This window comes from Mobula birostris, chromosome 4 (genome assembly GCF_030028105.1).
Source record: "Mobula birostris isolate sMobBir1 chromosome 4, sMobBir1.hap1, whole genome shotgun sequence".
Taxonomy (NCBI): Eukaryota; Metazoa; Chordata; class Chondrichthyes; order Myliobatiformes; family Myliobatidae; genus Mobula; species Mobula birostris.
In genome coordinates this window covers 120,449,373-120,465,915 of record NC_092373.1, presented here as the reverse complement: position 1 = coordinate 120,465,915, position 16,543 = coordinate 120,449,373, and the positions used below count along the sequence as shown (strand labels likewise).

Below are 16,543 nucleotides of genomic sequence, written 5' to 3'. Positions count from 1 at the left end.
CCCTTGTTGAGACAGCACCTGGAATATTAGCACAATTTTGTCTCCTATCTACCGATGATGAAGAAAAAGCATGGAAGTTACATTGAACTGGTTCCAGGGACAGCAAGTTTGCTGTATGGAAAGGAAATGAATACATTGGAAATTTAGTTTTAGAATTTGGAAGAATAAGAGGAGATCCCATCAATACTTACAAAATGTCAAGGAGTTTGACAGACTAGATAGAGGAAGGATATTTCCTCTGAACAAAATATTCTGAGAAAAAGGCACGATTTAAATAAAGTCAAAGTAAATTTTATTATCAAAGTACATATATATCACCATTTATAAGCCTTATATTCATTTCCTTGTGGGCACACTCAGCAAATTATAGAATAGTATCTTTAACAGGATCAATGAAAGATCAACCAGAGTGCAGAAGACAACTGCAAATGCAAATATAAATAAATAGCAATAAATATCAAGAACATGAGATAAAGAGATAAAGAGTCCTTAAAGTGAGATCATTGGTGTTGGGAACATTTCAATGATGGGGCAAGTGAGTGTAGTTATCCTCCTTTATTCAAGAGCCTGATGGTCACTTTGAATAATAGGTCATTTGGGGTATAAATGGAGACGAATGTCTTCACTCAAGAAAGTGGTGAATCTTTGTAATTCGCTAACACAAATAGTTCACTATATACCTTCAAAACAGAGATAAGAAGATTTCTGGATATTCAGAGATATGGTAATTGCACTGAAAAATAGCTCTGAGCTGGAAGATCAGTCATGATCTTGAGGGATAATGGAGCAGACTCAAAAAGCTAATCCAGCTCCTATTTATGTTCCTATCATCTCTAATTTTTCTAAAGTCTAGTGAATATGAATCCAGTTTGCTCAGTATCTCTATGTAAGAAATTGTCTTTATACCAGGGATCTAGTAAACATTCTCTAACCTGGCTCTGCTGTAGATATAACTGAGGAGACCAAAGTTTTATACAGTAACCTGCATGTGGACACAGGAATAAAGGCCAACATTTCATTTGCCTTCCCAATTACTTGCTGTAAATGTATGCTAACTTGATGTGTTTCATTTAAGAGAAAACCCAGATATCTTTTGCACAGCAACAGCATTCTGTAGTCTCTCTCCAGATAACTTCGTACATCATCTGCAAATTACATACCCACTTGCTTATATCCTGCAGACTCTTAGTATCCTCTTCACAGTTTGCTTTCTCACTTTGTATTATCACTAATTTTGTCTCTAATACATCACTATCATTTATAAGGACTGAAAATGGTTGAGGTCCCAGAACAAATCCCTCTTGCACCATACTGTAAACCTGAAAATTACCCACTTATCCTAGCATTGTTTTGTTACTAAACCAATTCTCTTTAATTAAAGTCCTACTCCCAATGCCATGGGCACTTAATGCCTTGCATAGTAACCTTTTAGGTTGAATGTTAAGTAAGCCATTTAGAAATCCAAATATATTACATCTACTAACCCCCATTTATTAACTTTGCAAACTGCATTCTCAAAAAGCTCTAATAAATTTGTCAAACACTGTTTCCACTTCATAAAGCTTTGTTGACTACTCACTTTTTGTTACTGCTTTCCACTAGTAAAGGCATCCGTTAGTCTTGTGAGACCATGGATCTGCGCCTGGAAGGTCTTCACTCTCCAGGGCGCAGGCCTGGGCAAGGTTGTATGTTAGACTAGCAGTTGCCATGCTGCAAGTCGCCCCTCTCCACGACACCAATATTGTCCAAGGGAAGGGCATTAGGGCCCATACAGCTTGGCCCCAGTGTCGTCATAGAGCAATGTGTGATAAAGTGCCTTGCTCAAGGACACAACACGTTCCCACGGCTGGGGCTTGAACTCAAGACCTTCAGGACTTTAATGCCTTAACCACTTGGCCACGTGCCCACACTACATAAATGAATAAAGGATTAAAGGCTTTAATAAAGGATTCCATCATTTTCCCAGTGACCGATATTTTTTTCTCCATCCTTCCCCAGAAAAGTTTTCTAATCAGTTAGAATCTTTCTAGAATCTAAGGAATTTTCGAAGACAACATCTAATGCCTCCACTATCTTGGTAGTCATTCATTTGAAACTTCAGAATATTGCCTTTCTTTCAATATTGTCTACCATTCTTATCTTCCTTTATTAGTCACAGATTGTTTAATAATTTTATAGTCTCCATTTCTCAACAGAATATACATTTCTTGAAAATTACAATGTACTTGCTTAAGTACACTTCAATGTTATTGGACTGTTTTATTTCTCAATCAATTCCCCAGTGCAATTTAGCCAACTCTGCATTCACTGTTAATTCAAATTATACACGTAGTTCAGACTTGCATTTCTCCATCTCAAAACTGACTGTGAAATCCCATAATGTCTAATCACTCTCCCCCAAGAGGATCATTTCTTTGAGATTAGTAATTAATCCATCTCATTACACATGACCAGATCTAACTTATTCTCTGGCTAGTTCTGCAATGTATTGTATTAAGAATGTGTTCCGAATATTTTCAATGAACTTTTTATCAAGGCTACTAGCTACTTGTATCATCAGTCCATGTAAATCTTTATGAATACTTAAGTCAATGCATAACCATTATAGTAAAATTTCCCCAGAGTCTGCAGTTTTTATTAGCTTATGTTGTGTTATGTTGTGCAAGCTATGTGTAAGTGCATGGAGTTCACCATTTCCAACTAAGATTGGGCAGCCCTGTCCATTAGCACACACCCGTAGATGTAGTCATGATCCACCCTCTGCTGGCATCTCATCTTCTTTTACACTCCTTGTATTTTGGCTAGCTGCTGCTTGTGCACTAGTAGCATCTCAGGTAGGTGCCATAACTCTCTGGATACTACTGTTCAAAATCAGTGCAACAGTCTACTCTCTATTCATTTCAAAAGAAGACTATCCTTAAGCATTGGGAGAGATACAGCTATGTTGTTTAGACCCAACTGCAAGATATCAGCTGCTAATGAGAAAAAGAAGCTTTTTTTTCTAAACACATTGTATGCGTGGAGCTGGAGAGGAAGGAAGGTAGCATGTCCAACAGTATTCTTAAATTTACAGCAATGATGGTACTACTAATGAAATAGAAGTGTTGGCTCTCTTCTCAGGAAATCATTCATAAAAACGTCAATGTCACTAACCACTTCCTTCACCAAACCTCCAACTATCCCCTACTTTCCTCCTAAGCCCAGTAGGCTTCCCTCTGCCCTAAAATCTAGAAAATGAAGTCGCTACCATCCACCAGTTTAACACTTCTCCCATGCCTGCAATACATTAAATGAAAGATATTCACAGTGGCAGAATGGGAGGTGTACTGGGAGATACAAAGGGCAGTAACTGGTGAAAGCACATAAAGAGAATGGCATTATCAGCTATTATAGAGAACCAGCTTCTTTAGGATCCTGGAAGGCCCTTCAGCTGATCCTGAGGAAGGCAGTCAGATAATAATATCTATCATATTCCTTGGGGCTGTCTAAGTGATATAAAAATATCAGCAAAGTTCCACAGTCATGGAGAAAGTTTGCAGCAAAAGGAGGCAACTAATGCCGGAGCAAATAAAACAAATTTGATGCAGCAAAGACCATTTGATATTAAACAGCACCCCTCAAGACCAAACTTATGAGTTAAATATCAAACAAATCTTACATGTCAATAAAGATACGATATACCACCTCACGTGGAAGAAGTAACATTATGAGCAGATACACCTGTCTATCAATAGAATCGCAAATCAACATCTTACTGAAGTAAAAGCTAGATTTCCCTCTAGATTACACAGGCTATCTTCATCGAACGCTAAGTTCAATCGACTGAACATTTCCTTGAAGAAGGTTATACACTACACTCATTTGAAAGTATTATCAAAACTTCAAAGGAAAGTTTCAATTGGTTACAGATGTTCATACATTAATGATAACAGATGGCTGCATTAAACCTCTTTCCAAATGGGCTTCAGGATACTGAAATGTCCCTTGATAATATGGCAAATGCCTTTTTACAGAATATCAGATTCAATTTATTTTAGCAGATCAGAGATCAGAATATGTAAATAATCTGTCAAATAATAGACATTTCAGGTGCTTGGAACTTCATGCATAGCACAGCATATTCAATAGATATCAATACTACTCCATTGTTGTGGAATTTGACATGAGACCAACAGGAAGAACAATTTTGAGCAAAGTGAAAGCTTTTGTATTGTTAATAGTCTTAAATTACTATTTATAATATCTACAAGAATTAATAATTACTGTCGGTCTTCACAATACATCTGCTGAAATGCAGGCTTGGGAAATTTTCTTAGTCATGGCATCCTGAAATAATCATTCCTGAAGAAAAACGAAGTAGCTAATTGTAAGATATAAAAGAACATTAGAATTTGTTCTGATAATGTCATTACACAGGCTTTCCTAAATCAAGCCTAATACTTAATCTAAAACATCTTGTGAAGTGAATCATATAGTGAATCATTATTTAATAATAATAACAACTTATTTATGGAGCATTTTTCATAAGATGTAGTTTAAAATGTTTTACAATGGGATAAAGTAATAAAATAAAAGATAAAAAGTTGTTAGTTAAAAGGTTAAATAAATAGATTTTGAACTGATGCTTAAAAGTGTCAACTGAGCCTGCATCCCTTATAGTTTTACATATTAAATTCCATAGTTTAGGAGTATAGTCCAAAAACAGCCGACTTGCCAATTATCTTTTGTTGGAGATTGTTTAAATTTAAGAGACCGGCAAAAGAAAACCAGAGAGCTCGAGCAGGATTATAAAATGAAAGCAATTCTGTGATGTACTCAGGCCCAGACCACTGAGAGCTTTAAACACAAATAACAGAACATTAAAGTCAATTCTAAAGGATAGAAGAAGCTAATACAGAAATAGAGGAAGCTAGGACAGGAGTGATATACTCCTTCATCCTTTTTTAGTTAAGTCTAGCAGTGAGTGAATGAGTTGAAGTTTGTCAATAGATTGCTTTGGAAGGCCAGTAAAAAGTGCATTGCAGTAATCTAGACTATTCAATATACAGGCATAAATTTGTTTTTTAGCATCATTAGTGACAGAAACAGATGTACCTTTGCAATATTCCTTAACTGTAGAAATGGCAACATTCACTGAGTTTAATTTGAATAAATATGAAGAAGAATGAAAAATGTTTGATTGGAGGCAAGTACACAACACAATCTTGTCTGTTTACTTCATGCTTTTACAAAAGCTTCAGTTATCTAAAGTGTGCCATCAGACACCTGGTATCACTGAAGTGTGTGTTTTGTTGTTCATGGTTTTCAGAGACCAGGAGTAGCATTTGTACAAAGTAAGAAAACGCAGAATGTATTAGCTACTAAGCAATGAGAAGTTTGATGAAACAATACAAACACGCCACTCAGAAAAGGATTCTGAACCTTCTCAGTTGAAGGTCAGAATCAGGTTTCCGATTCACTTACATCATCATCACCATCATCATCATCATAATCATCACCATCATCATCATCTGACGTAGGTGATCATGGTGACCATGATTGTCCTTGGCAATTTTTTCTACAGAAATGGTTTGCCATTGCCTTCTGCTGGGCAGTGTCTTTACAAGATGAGTGAGCCCAAACATTATCAATACTCTTCGGAGTTTGTCTGCCTGGCTTGAATGGTCACATAACCAGGACTTGTGATATGCACCAGCTGCTCATACAATCATCCACCACCTGCTCCCTGATCGGGGGGGGGGGGGGGGAGGAATGCAAAGCAAGTGCCACATTTTGCCCAAGGGTGAACTGCAGGCTAGCAGAGGGAAGCAGTGGCTTAGTAGAAACGTATCTCAAACTTGCCACCCAGGTTACTGACATGTGTTGTGAAATTTGTTGTTTTGTGGCAGTGGTACAGTCCAAGACAGAAACACCATCATAAGTCACTGGAAATAACTAAATAAATCCTGCAAAAGAGGAATAGTGTGGTAGTGTTCATTGACCGTTTAGAAGTCTGATGGCAGAGGGGAAAACTCACTTCCTAAATCATTGAGGGTCAGTCTTCAGACTTCTGTAGTTCCTTCCTGATGTTAATGACGAGAAGAGGATTTATGATACAAATGCTAAGGAAACGGCAAAGGTTACCACCTGATGCTCCACAACCTCTCAAAGCATTTTATCGGTAGATGTGAGTGCTATTAGCCAATAGTCGTTAAGGCAACTCGTACTGTTCTTATTGGGCACTGGTATGATTGTTGTCCTTTTGAAGCAGGTGGGAATGTCCGACCATAGCAGTGAGAGATTGAAAATGTCTTTGAATACCCCTGCCAGTTGGTTGGCACAAGTTTTCAAGCCTTACCAGGTACCCCATCGATATCTGCCGCTTTGCGAGGGTTCACCCAATGCCGGCCTCCAAGACAGAGATCACAGGGCCACCAGGTGCAGCAAGGATCCTCACAGCAGTAGCTTTATTCTCCCTTTGAAACCAACCATAAAAGGCATTGAGCATGTCTGGTACTGTAGCATCGCTGCCACTCATGATGTTGAGTTTTGCTTTGTAGGAAGTAATATCCTGCAAACCCTGCCAAAGCTGGTGTGCATCTGATGTCTTCTCCAACCTTGCTTGGAATTGTTTCTTAGTTCTTGAAATAGCCCTCCACAAGTCAAATCTGGTTTTCTTATACATATCCAAGCTGCCAGGATTAAATGCCACATAGCTAGCCTTCAGCAGACTATGAAGCTTCTTGTTCATCCATGGCTTTTCATTTGGGTGCAGAGAATTTCAGATTTGTGAATCATTGGAATCTCTTCTGGGGAAGGTATAACCTATACAAAAGGAACAGTTTACAGATAAATTCAAGAGGAATCAAGGTCCTTGTGGGCAGGCTTGCTAGAGTTGTTACAGAGGGTTTAAACGCGGTTGGCAGGTGGTTGACAACTCAAGTGATAGGTCAGGTAGATACAGCATGTAGAGAGACTGAGGAAGAGGTGTACAAGAGCAAGACAGATCAGCTGGTTGAGTGGTGTCGCAACAACAACTTTGGACTCAATGTCAGTAAGACCAAGGAGTTAATTGTGGATTTCAGGAAGGGGAAGTTGAGAGAACACACACTAGTCCTCATCGAGGAATCAGCAGTGGAAAGGGTGAGCAGTTACAAGTTTCTGGGTGTCAACATCTCTGAAGATCTATCCAGGCGCAATATATAGATGCACATACAAAGAAGGCAAAACAGTGGCTATAGTTCATTAGGAGTTTGAGGAGACTTGGTATGTCACTAAAGACTCTCAAAAATTTCTACTGATGTACCGTAAAGAGCAACCTATCTATTTGCATCACTGTCTGGTATGAAGGGGCCACTACACAGGATCGGAAAAAGCTGCAGAAAGTTGTAAGCTCAGCAGGCTCCATCATGGCCATTAGCCTCAGCAGCGACAAGGACATCTTCAAAAGGCACTGCCTCCACAAGGCACCGTCCATCAATAAGGATCCTGTCACCCAGGACATGTCCTCTTCGCGTTACTACCATTAAAGAGGTGGTACAGGAGCCCGAGGACATATGCTCAAAGTTTCAGAAACAGCTTCTTTCCCTCCGCCATCAGATTTCTGAATGGATTATGAATCCATAAACTACTTCACTATTTTTGATTTTCTTTTTGCACTACTTATGTTTTATACTTACTGTAATTTACAGTTTTTATTTCGCATTGCACTGTACTGCTGCCACAAAACAACAATTTTCATGACACATACCAGTGATACTAAACCCAATTCTGATTCTGAGGATAGGCAGTGGGTAGGGCATAAGTGCATTCGGTTGGTTGGGTTGAAATATATTTACTTTAATGCAAGAAGTATTGGAACAACAGTGATGAATTTAGAGCATGGATCAGTTCTAGGAAGTATGATGTTGCAGTCATTGCAGAGACTTGGCGGTTACAGGGTTTGGACGGCTGCTGGATGTTCTGGGGTTTAGATGCTTCAAAAGGGAGGGAAGTAAAAGAGGTGGGGGAATGGCATTATTAATCAGGGATAATATCACAGCTGCAGAAAGAGAGGACATCGTGGAGGGATTGTCTCCATATCCCTTCCAATTCAGTGAAGTCAGTGTGGTTAGAAGTCAGAAACAGGAAGGAAGCAATCATTTTATTGGAAGTGTTCTATCGGCTCCCCAATAGCAGCAGGGAGACTGAGGAGCAGATTAGGGGGCAAAGTTTGCAAAGGTTAAAAGTAGCACTGTTGTTATCATGGGTGACTTCAACTTCCCTAATACTGATCAGTAGCTCCTATGTGCAAGAGGTTTAGACAGGGCATGAATTTGTTAGGTGTGTCCAGAAAGGGCTCCTGACACAAGATGTAGATAGGCTGACAAGAGAGGCCATACCAGATCTAGTACTAGGCAATGAACTTGGTCTCTCTGTGGGTGAACACTTCAGAGACAGTGACCACAACTCCCAGACTTAGCATAGGCTTGGACAAGGATAGGAACAGACAATATGGGAAAATATTTAATTTGGAGAAGACTAATTATGATGTTATTAGGCTGGAACTGGAACTTTAGAGCATAAATTGGTAACAGATATTGTCAGGGAAATGTACAACAGAAAGCTGGAGGTTGGTTAGGGAGCATTTACATGAGGTTCGAAATAGGTCTGTCCCATTGAGGCAAGGAAAGGATGGTAGGGTGAAGGAATCTTGGTTGACAAGAGAGATGTAACATTTAGTCATGAGGAAGCAGGAAGCATACTTAAGGTTTAGGAAGCAAAGATCGGATTGCAGTGAGCTCTTTGGGCCTGTGCAGGGCGCTGGAGACCATTGGACTCCAAAGTTTTTGGAGTAGCTGAATTAGTTCCTGTTGCTTGATGAATGTTGCTAAATGTTTATAGAGTTCCTTGTGTTTTTCTCGAGCGACTCACTCTTTGTAATGCAGTCTCCTGGTGCTTTCTGTTCAAGCTTTTTCAAATATTTTGACAGGCTCAGGGGATTCCATATTACTTGTATTATTTAAGCAGATGCCCAATTAACACTAATCGTGTGGATCTAGTTTTGAGAATGTTACATCTCCCAGTATCGATTGACCAAGCCACCAATGTTCTGTTGGAATGATGATGAATAAGCTCTCCTCGCCATTTCTACATTGGAGTCTGTCTTTCCTCTGGCACTTGGGTTTCAATATTGCCAGCACACATCATGACACAGACAGCGTTCTTTACAAGTCTTAATGATTTGCAGGAGATCCTGCATTTGATGGTATTTCTTTAGTGGTCAAGATGAAACCTTGAGGCTGAGGCAGAGTGGGGGGAGATATATTGTCAGCATAGCACTGGTGAATAAATGTGCATTTTGTGAATGATGCATATTACAGTCAAAGTGGACAGAATTGACATTTTGGATGATGGCTGAGGTACTAATCAAATGGACTCAAACACGAGGAATTCTGCAGATGCTGGAAATTCAAGCAACACAACTTTGATGTGTGTTAATCAAATGGACTGTTTTATTCTAAATGGTGTCAAGTTTCTTGACTATTGTTGGAATGGTTCAGCACATGACTGACTCGTGGTTTGTAGATGATAGAAGCTCTTTGGGTGCCAAAAGGTTCAGTCACACACTGCAGTTAACACCACCTCTCACCTGTCTTCTGGTTATTAGTTCAGTTGAGTTTTGGGTTAATGATGGCATGTGACATGTTGATGGTGGAGGGCTTGGTGTTGGCAATTTGTCCGAATGTCAAGGGTAGTTGGTATGACCTTTTTTGTGTTACATTTTATTAATATAGTAAACTATTTGAAACACCTGAAAGTTCAATTGCACTTTTATTGGCGAGCTTAGAAATTCCTTTTAGTTCCAACACCACTTGGATGCCCCTCAAAAATTTCTGGTTTGTTGAAAACAAGTGCGTATTACACATAGAAAACCAAAGATGCACACTACCCAGTGGGACCCGGCTAACTTCACCACAGCTGCCAACAGTTTGTACCCAGTAATCACAGAAGGCATCAGCCCTTACACGCAGGCTCCTCCTGACCGTCAGGTAACAGGGATACACACTGTGGTACCGTGAAGGAGATAGAAGCAGTAGCAGAGAGCGACAGAGCTCCACAATTTAAGGTGCAGGGCATAGAAGTGTATATCAAGATACATACTAGTAGATAGGTTCTGTTACTTCATACATATCCCCATACACTAAGCTCTCCCCTGTACCACATCACAGAATATAAGGAAAGGCTTTTGTCTTTATCATGACCAGAGAAGCAGAAGACAAAGCAGACTGAGGAACTGGCGGGAGAAGTTAAGGGAGAGGAGCAGGGGGAGGGCGGTGATGGCCACAATACCCTATACTGCCATCACACAGAGTGGTATAGCAAAGAAACAGTGCAGAGAAATGTGTGTCACAGGGAGATTCACCTAGCATAATTGGGCTACACCTTAGCAAGAGATGTAAGAAATCTAGATCTGGAATTGACATCTAAAATGACTCTATATTTAAAAAAAAGTTGTGGTTGGGATCAAGAAACTAAAAGCTATGTTGGGAATCTGAAATAAAAGGAAAGCATACTAGAAATGCCAAGCAGGTCAGCAGCATTTGAGGAGAAATCTGACCTGTCTACAATCTGTCCTGAGATGGTGCTGCTGAGAGACATGACACTTTACTGGCAGCAAACAAATCTACTATCTACTCTTATTAATCACACTTTTTCTGAATAACAATCACTGCAATCTAGAGCCTGCAGCTTCCCTTTCAGATTTGTGATTTTGAACTGCCTGTACCATCTGGCATTATTTCGGTGAACTGGAGTCTCAAAGGTGTAGTATGGTTGTGGAGGTGTGTGGGTACAGGCCAAATTGAGGCGGCAGGGCCCAGATTTGAGAGCAAGGAATGAGTTAATGTTTGGCCAATTTAAGCACAGGGCTAATTTGAAAAGGTTGGGGTTTCGGGGCCAGAGGTGAGGGACTGGCTGGTGTTCAGCTCACTGCTCCACCAATGAGCAGGCTTCGTGGCTGCGGACTCACTTTTGTGAACTTTAGCTCTGGGTGTTATTTGTTTACTTTTTATTGTTTGCATGATGTGTTCTTTTTTGCACAATGGGTGTTTGACGGTCTTTTTAAAGAGTTCTGTTAGGTTTCTTTGTTTTTGTGGTTGCCTGTAAGATGAATTTCTTCTCACAGGAGCTTGTGCAAAGGCAAACGACCTTGATGTTCAGTCTGTATGAGGACTTTGTGACAATCCTGTCACACTATACCTACTGCAGGTGACAGCCATTTTGGAGGGAAAGACAGAGGTCATAGGACTTCTTTCTGTTTAATGCAGTGACTAAACCGTTTAGTTAGTGGTCCGTCATTGCCATCATATACTCTTCCTTCTCCTTTTCCTTTTCCATACAGCCTGTATCTCATCCAAAGTGAGGTCATCCGCTTTGGTTGGAAAACATGGCATGGCATTTATCAAATTATCTGAAACTGAAAGATGTTATTGTTCAGGGTGACCTGGGAGTCCTTGTATACTTCTCACTGAAGCCCAGCCTGGAGGTTTAGCAAGCAATTAGGAAGGGGAACAGGATGCTGGTCTTCACTGTTAGAGGCGTTGAGTACAACATCTTTCTCCAATTACATCGGGCCTTAGTGATCCTTCATCTGGAATAGTGCAAACAGGTCAGCAGTCTCTGCTTTTGGAATGGATCCACTTACAATTGAGACAGCATAGCAAAGGTTCACCAGATTGATTCATAGGCTAGCAGGTGTATCATACGAGAGTTTAAGCAGAGTGTAGAGAAATGAGGGCTCATCTCACCGAAGCAAGCGCACAGTATTCTTATAAGACTTGACAGATGTTTCCCCTGACTGGCTTATCCAGAAACACATGTTAAGGTTTCAAAATAAGAATATAGATAAAAAGCAATTTCCTTATCCAGAAGAGAGTGAATCTTTGTAATTCTCTACTGAGGCTGATACTGATTGATACTATGTTTGGATATTAAGCAAATCAAAAGAAATGGGCTGAGTGTAGGACACAGGGGCTGAGCCATGATCTTATTGAATGGCAGAGAAGGCAAGAGGGACGGAATGGCCTATTCTTTCCATTTCTTATGTTCTGACATTCAGTGTTTGCCTATCACTGCAAAGCCAAATTGTGAAGACAAGAGCAGATCACCTTCATTCTTGAAATACTGGTTATCTAATATTCCTCAGGAATAGTCTAAAGATCAAAGTTCAAAGTAAGTTTATTGTCATACACTACCTTCAGATCAATTTCCTTTTAAGCATTTACAGGAATAAATACAATAGACTTTTTCCAAAAAACTATGCTTTAACTAAGACTAACAAATGCTAATGGGAAATGAAGACAAAATGTGCAAATACTGAGAACACGAGTTATAAAGAGTCCTTGAAAGTGAGTCATTACAGAGTTATGGTGAATGAAATTATCCATGCTTTTTCATGAGCTTGGTGATGGTAGGGTAATAACTGTTCCTGAATCCGTGGGTTTCTCCCAGCCCATCAGTACAGTTTAAATTCTTCTTTCTAATGCCTCTATTTTTTCCTTTTCAGGTGGCTGGGGTCCTGTCAGAGGTCTGTGATCTACAACTGCGCTCAAACTGTGGTTCTTCAGTTCTTGGAGCTCGCCCATCGGCTGTATTTTCAATATCTCCAAAAGCAGCTTGGATGATGGGCGCCTTTGCGGTGTGGCCCTGCTCAGCCCTATAGACCCAATTTCTCTACGGTGTCGTGAACTGAAGCATCGCAAGGAACCGGAACAGAGACAACGGGTGCGGCTGTGGGAGGCCTCGGCCCTGGGGTGATCACTTTTGCTTGCTCTCTCTCTCTTGATGGTGAATGATAGTTCATTGCCAATTCTCAAGTCAGGGGAAACTGGAAATAAAAGCGGCGCTACAGGCTGTAACATTGAAATAGCGAGCTGCTTGTCTCCCCTCTCGCTGTGGAAGGTTCGAAACCTCTCTCTTCCTTGTTAGTGAGAGAGGGAGAGCCTGAAGGATGTTAAACTATTGGGATGAACAGAAGTTTTTGATGTAGACCATGGTGTCTCTTTACGGATTTGTTGTTGCTTGCATGGTGGGGGGTGGGAGCACTAATGCTTTCTGCTGGCATAATTGGGTGGAGGAAGAGGGGGAAGGGTTGATGCTTTGCTGCTGCTTATACATGAGGGGGGTAGGGGGCTTTGGGGTTCTTTTTTTTTGTCATTCATTCTTTCGGGTTTTTCTTCTGCTTCATGGTTGTCTGCAGACAGTAAGAATTCCAGGCAGTAATACATTCCCTGATATTAAATGGAACTATTGAACCTAAGGCTCCTGCAATTCTGCACAGTGTTAGCAATCGGAAGAGTGCATGGCCTGAATCCTTGAAGATGGATGCTGCTTTCTTATGGCAGCACTGCTTGTAAACACGCTCAATGGTGGGGAGGGCTTCGACTGTGATCCCCCATTTTCTGTACCCTGTTCCATTCCTGGGCATTGGTGGTTCCATATCAGGCCACAATGCAACCAGTTAGATACGCTCCACTGTGTGTCTATAGAAGTTATTGGTAACATGCCAAATCTACACAAACTTCTGAAAAAGTAAAGACACTGTCATGACTTCTTTGTGATGACACTTCTGTGCTGGTTCCAGGACATACCCTCTGATATGGTAATACCAAGGAATTTAAAGCTACTGACTCTCTCCACCTTTATTCTCCTAATAAAATGAACCCTTGCTTCACCTTAAATCATACACCTAAAATACATAGTAATACACACAAAATGCTGGAAGAACTCAGCAGGTCAGGCACCATCCACGGAAAGGAATAAAGAGTCAACGTTTCGGGCCGAGAGCTTTCATCAATACATTTAAGCATTTGGATAGCTTGTTTTACATCATGATGAACCTGATGTCTGGATGCCTATTTAGGTGACGGGCTGAACTGGAAAAGTTGGGTACAGGCCGAAACAAGGCAGTGGGGTTCTGGGCCTCAGAGCATACCAAAGCAACTGAACCTGATGTTTGAGTGACTATTTAAGTGCTGGGCCAGATTGAAAAAGTCAGGGTATCGGGCCCGAGGCGAGGGATGGACCTGTTGCTCGGCGTTGTTTAATTGGCTCTGTGTTAAACTGAAGGTCTGTGGACGGACTCCCTTTCACTGACTTCAGCTTGTCTTCATTATTCGCACGATTTGTTGTTTTTTCTCTCTGGGTGTTTGATGGCTTTTTTTTAAGTGGGTTCTTATGGGTTTTCTTGTTTTGTGGCTGCCTGTAAGGTGATAAATCTACAGGATGTATAATGTACACATTTTGATAATAAGTGTACTTTGAACAACACTGAGCTTAATGTGCAATAGAACTTTGCAGAAGTGAGGCCTCAAGTAAAAGATTAATGTGTTTCTAGGTCCACTGTACACTGTTCAGAGTTATTTGATTTCAAATCAAAGGAGTTAAAAGTTGATAACACTTTTAAAGATAGAGGGAGTGTATTCAACAGACAGCAGTGTTGTTTAAAGAGAGAGCAGTGACCTTCCATTATCTGACATGAAAGCACGAGAGCCTTCAGAGACACTGCTGTCCCAAAATCACAGAAAATCAGGATTGAGGATTTAAGATTCAAGTTTATTTGTCACGTGTACATCAAAATATACAGCGAAGTAAGTCGATTTTGTTAACAATCAACACACCAGAGGCTGTGTTAGGAGCAGCCTCAAGTGTTGCACACAGTCTGGCACCAACACTGCATGCCCACAATGCTTGTCAGAATAACACTGAACACAATAAATAACAAAACAACAACACCAAAACAAGCCCCGTTCCTCCCTCCTACCCACCGTTAACCACAGGACAGCTCTCCAGCAGATTCAGACTTGGGCCTGCAGAGTCAGGGTTTCAGCATCCCCAGTGGACTTGCAAAGAGTCGCAAACTAAGCTCCAGCCAACTGGCCTCAGCTTTTAGACTTCTGAATCAGGGTATAGAGTGAGAGCCTATCTACAAGATGATCCTAGCATGAGGTCTCATCACTCCTACAACTTCCAGTGCACCAGTATTTGTCTTATGCTGATTCTGAAGGCCCCTCCTTCTCTGGGTCTGACACTGTTGCTGGATACCATCTTCAAGTATAGGAGGAGGATCAACAGTGTAAGGAAGAAGGCAATGAATGCATGACAAAACATTATGTACATAAAAATTCTGTTTATTACTTGAAAAGAATTTTTGATCACTACTCTACTGCACATATCAGCTATTTTACAGGCCCAAAATTACAGTCCTGAATTTCATTTTAGAGGCAATGTGAAGACATAGGTGCAGAGATGAATGTGTTTAACTTGCATCACCTTGGTTTCAAATATTTGATTTTAATCATAAACTAAGATCTTGTACAATGGATTGTCCTTTTTAATGATTGCAAGAATTTTTTTTACTGCTTCATGTTAAGCCTTGCCCACGAGGAACACACACTGTGCACTTAAACTTCCAACATATGACTGCGGTAGGCAAAGCTCCCTTCTGGAAGCACAGATTGTGAAAATGAATTCTCAAGTGGTGGTACATTAGTACTGTGGAAGCCACAATGCAGTCACATTTCTATGTATGTAGGCTGGACAGCATTTGCTATACTCAGAATTCTGCATATTTTATATCTTTTGAATTGGTTGGGATGTGGGCACATTATTTCTGATGTACACATTAAAAAGTAATCATATTGCAACAATGCTTTTGCTCCGAGTAGCTCCAGAAAGTTATTCACAAGTTAGCAGAGATTCCAATATTTATGTATATATTTGCAATGAGTCCCACACACAGGAAAACAAAATATATTCAACCACATCACAGCGATATCTCCTTGGATAACATGCAAGATAAGCTATTGGGGGGTAAAAAAAATCACAAGTCACTAGAGCAAATATATTCAGTGAAACATAAAAGTAGTTCTCATTGTTTCTTACCTGTAATGTGCTAATATGAACAGGGGTATCTGTGCCATTAACAGTATTTTTAGAAGAAGGTTTAACCCAGTTTCCACATCCTTTCCCTTCAGATGCAATTGCTTGCTCCTTTGCCTTCAACTTCTTTTGGATTCGAGCCCTTTCAGCTTCAACTATTTTTGAGCTATTCAACAAAACCTGCACAACCGCATATTCCACAAGAGATGCAAACCCAAACAGAAGACAAGCAATCAACCAGATATCCATGGCTTTTACATAGGAGACCTTGGGCAGTTCTGCAGCAAGGTTCATGCACTCGGATGACAAGTTGAGGACTGAGAAGATGCCTATGAAATAGAAAAATGCATATTAATATCAACATATTTTAATAATATGCTTGTTAATAATATCATATGGATAGTCTACCATTTATTAGGATAGATAACTCACTGATTTGAATGAAAAGAGATTTTGTTTATGTTTGACTTCTCCCATTTCTGCCTGTGACAAGACCTATAAAATCCGATCCGCTAGTATTTTAAGGTTAATGTTCAGGTGCATGTTGTGGTGTCACAATATTTTCAAGAGTGCACTAGTGGAAAGAATATCAGGCAAGTTCTACATTGGGTAGAATATGATTACAGAATTACATAAACAATGA

General features: G+C 40.3%; 1 protein-coding gene across 1 annotated transcript in view; it reads right to left on the bottom strand.

Annotated features, from left to right (window-relative positions):
- Positions 1-16,543, bottom strand: part of glrbb (glycine receptor, beta b) — a 151,876-nt gene that overhangs the window by 24,050 nt on the left and 111,283 nt on the right. Inside the window, exon 9 of the mRNA XM_072254697.1 lies at positions 15,904-16,229. Coding sequence (XP_072110798.1) covers positions 15,904-16,229 — 326 coding nt within the window. The remainder of the gene's footprint in view (positions 1-15,903; positions 16,230-16,543) is intronic.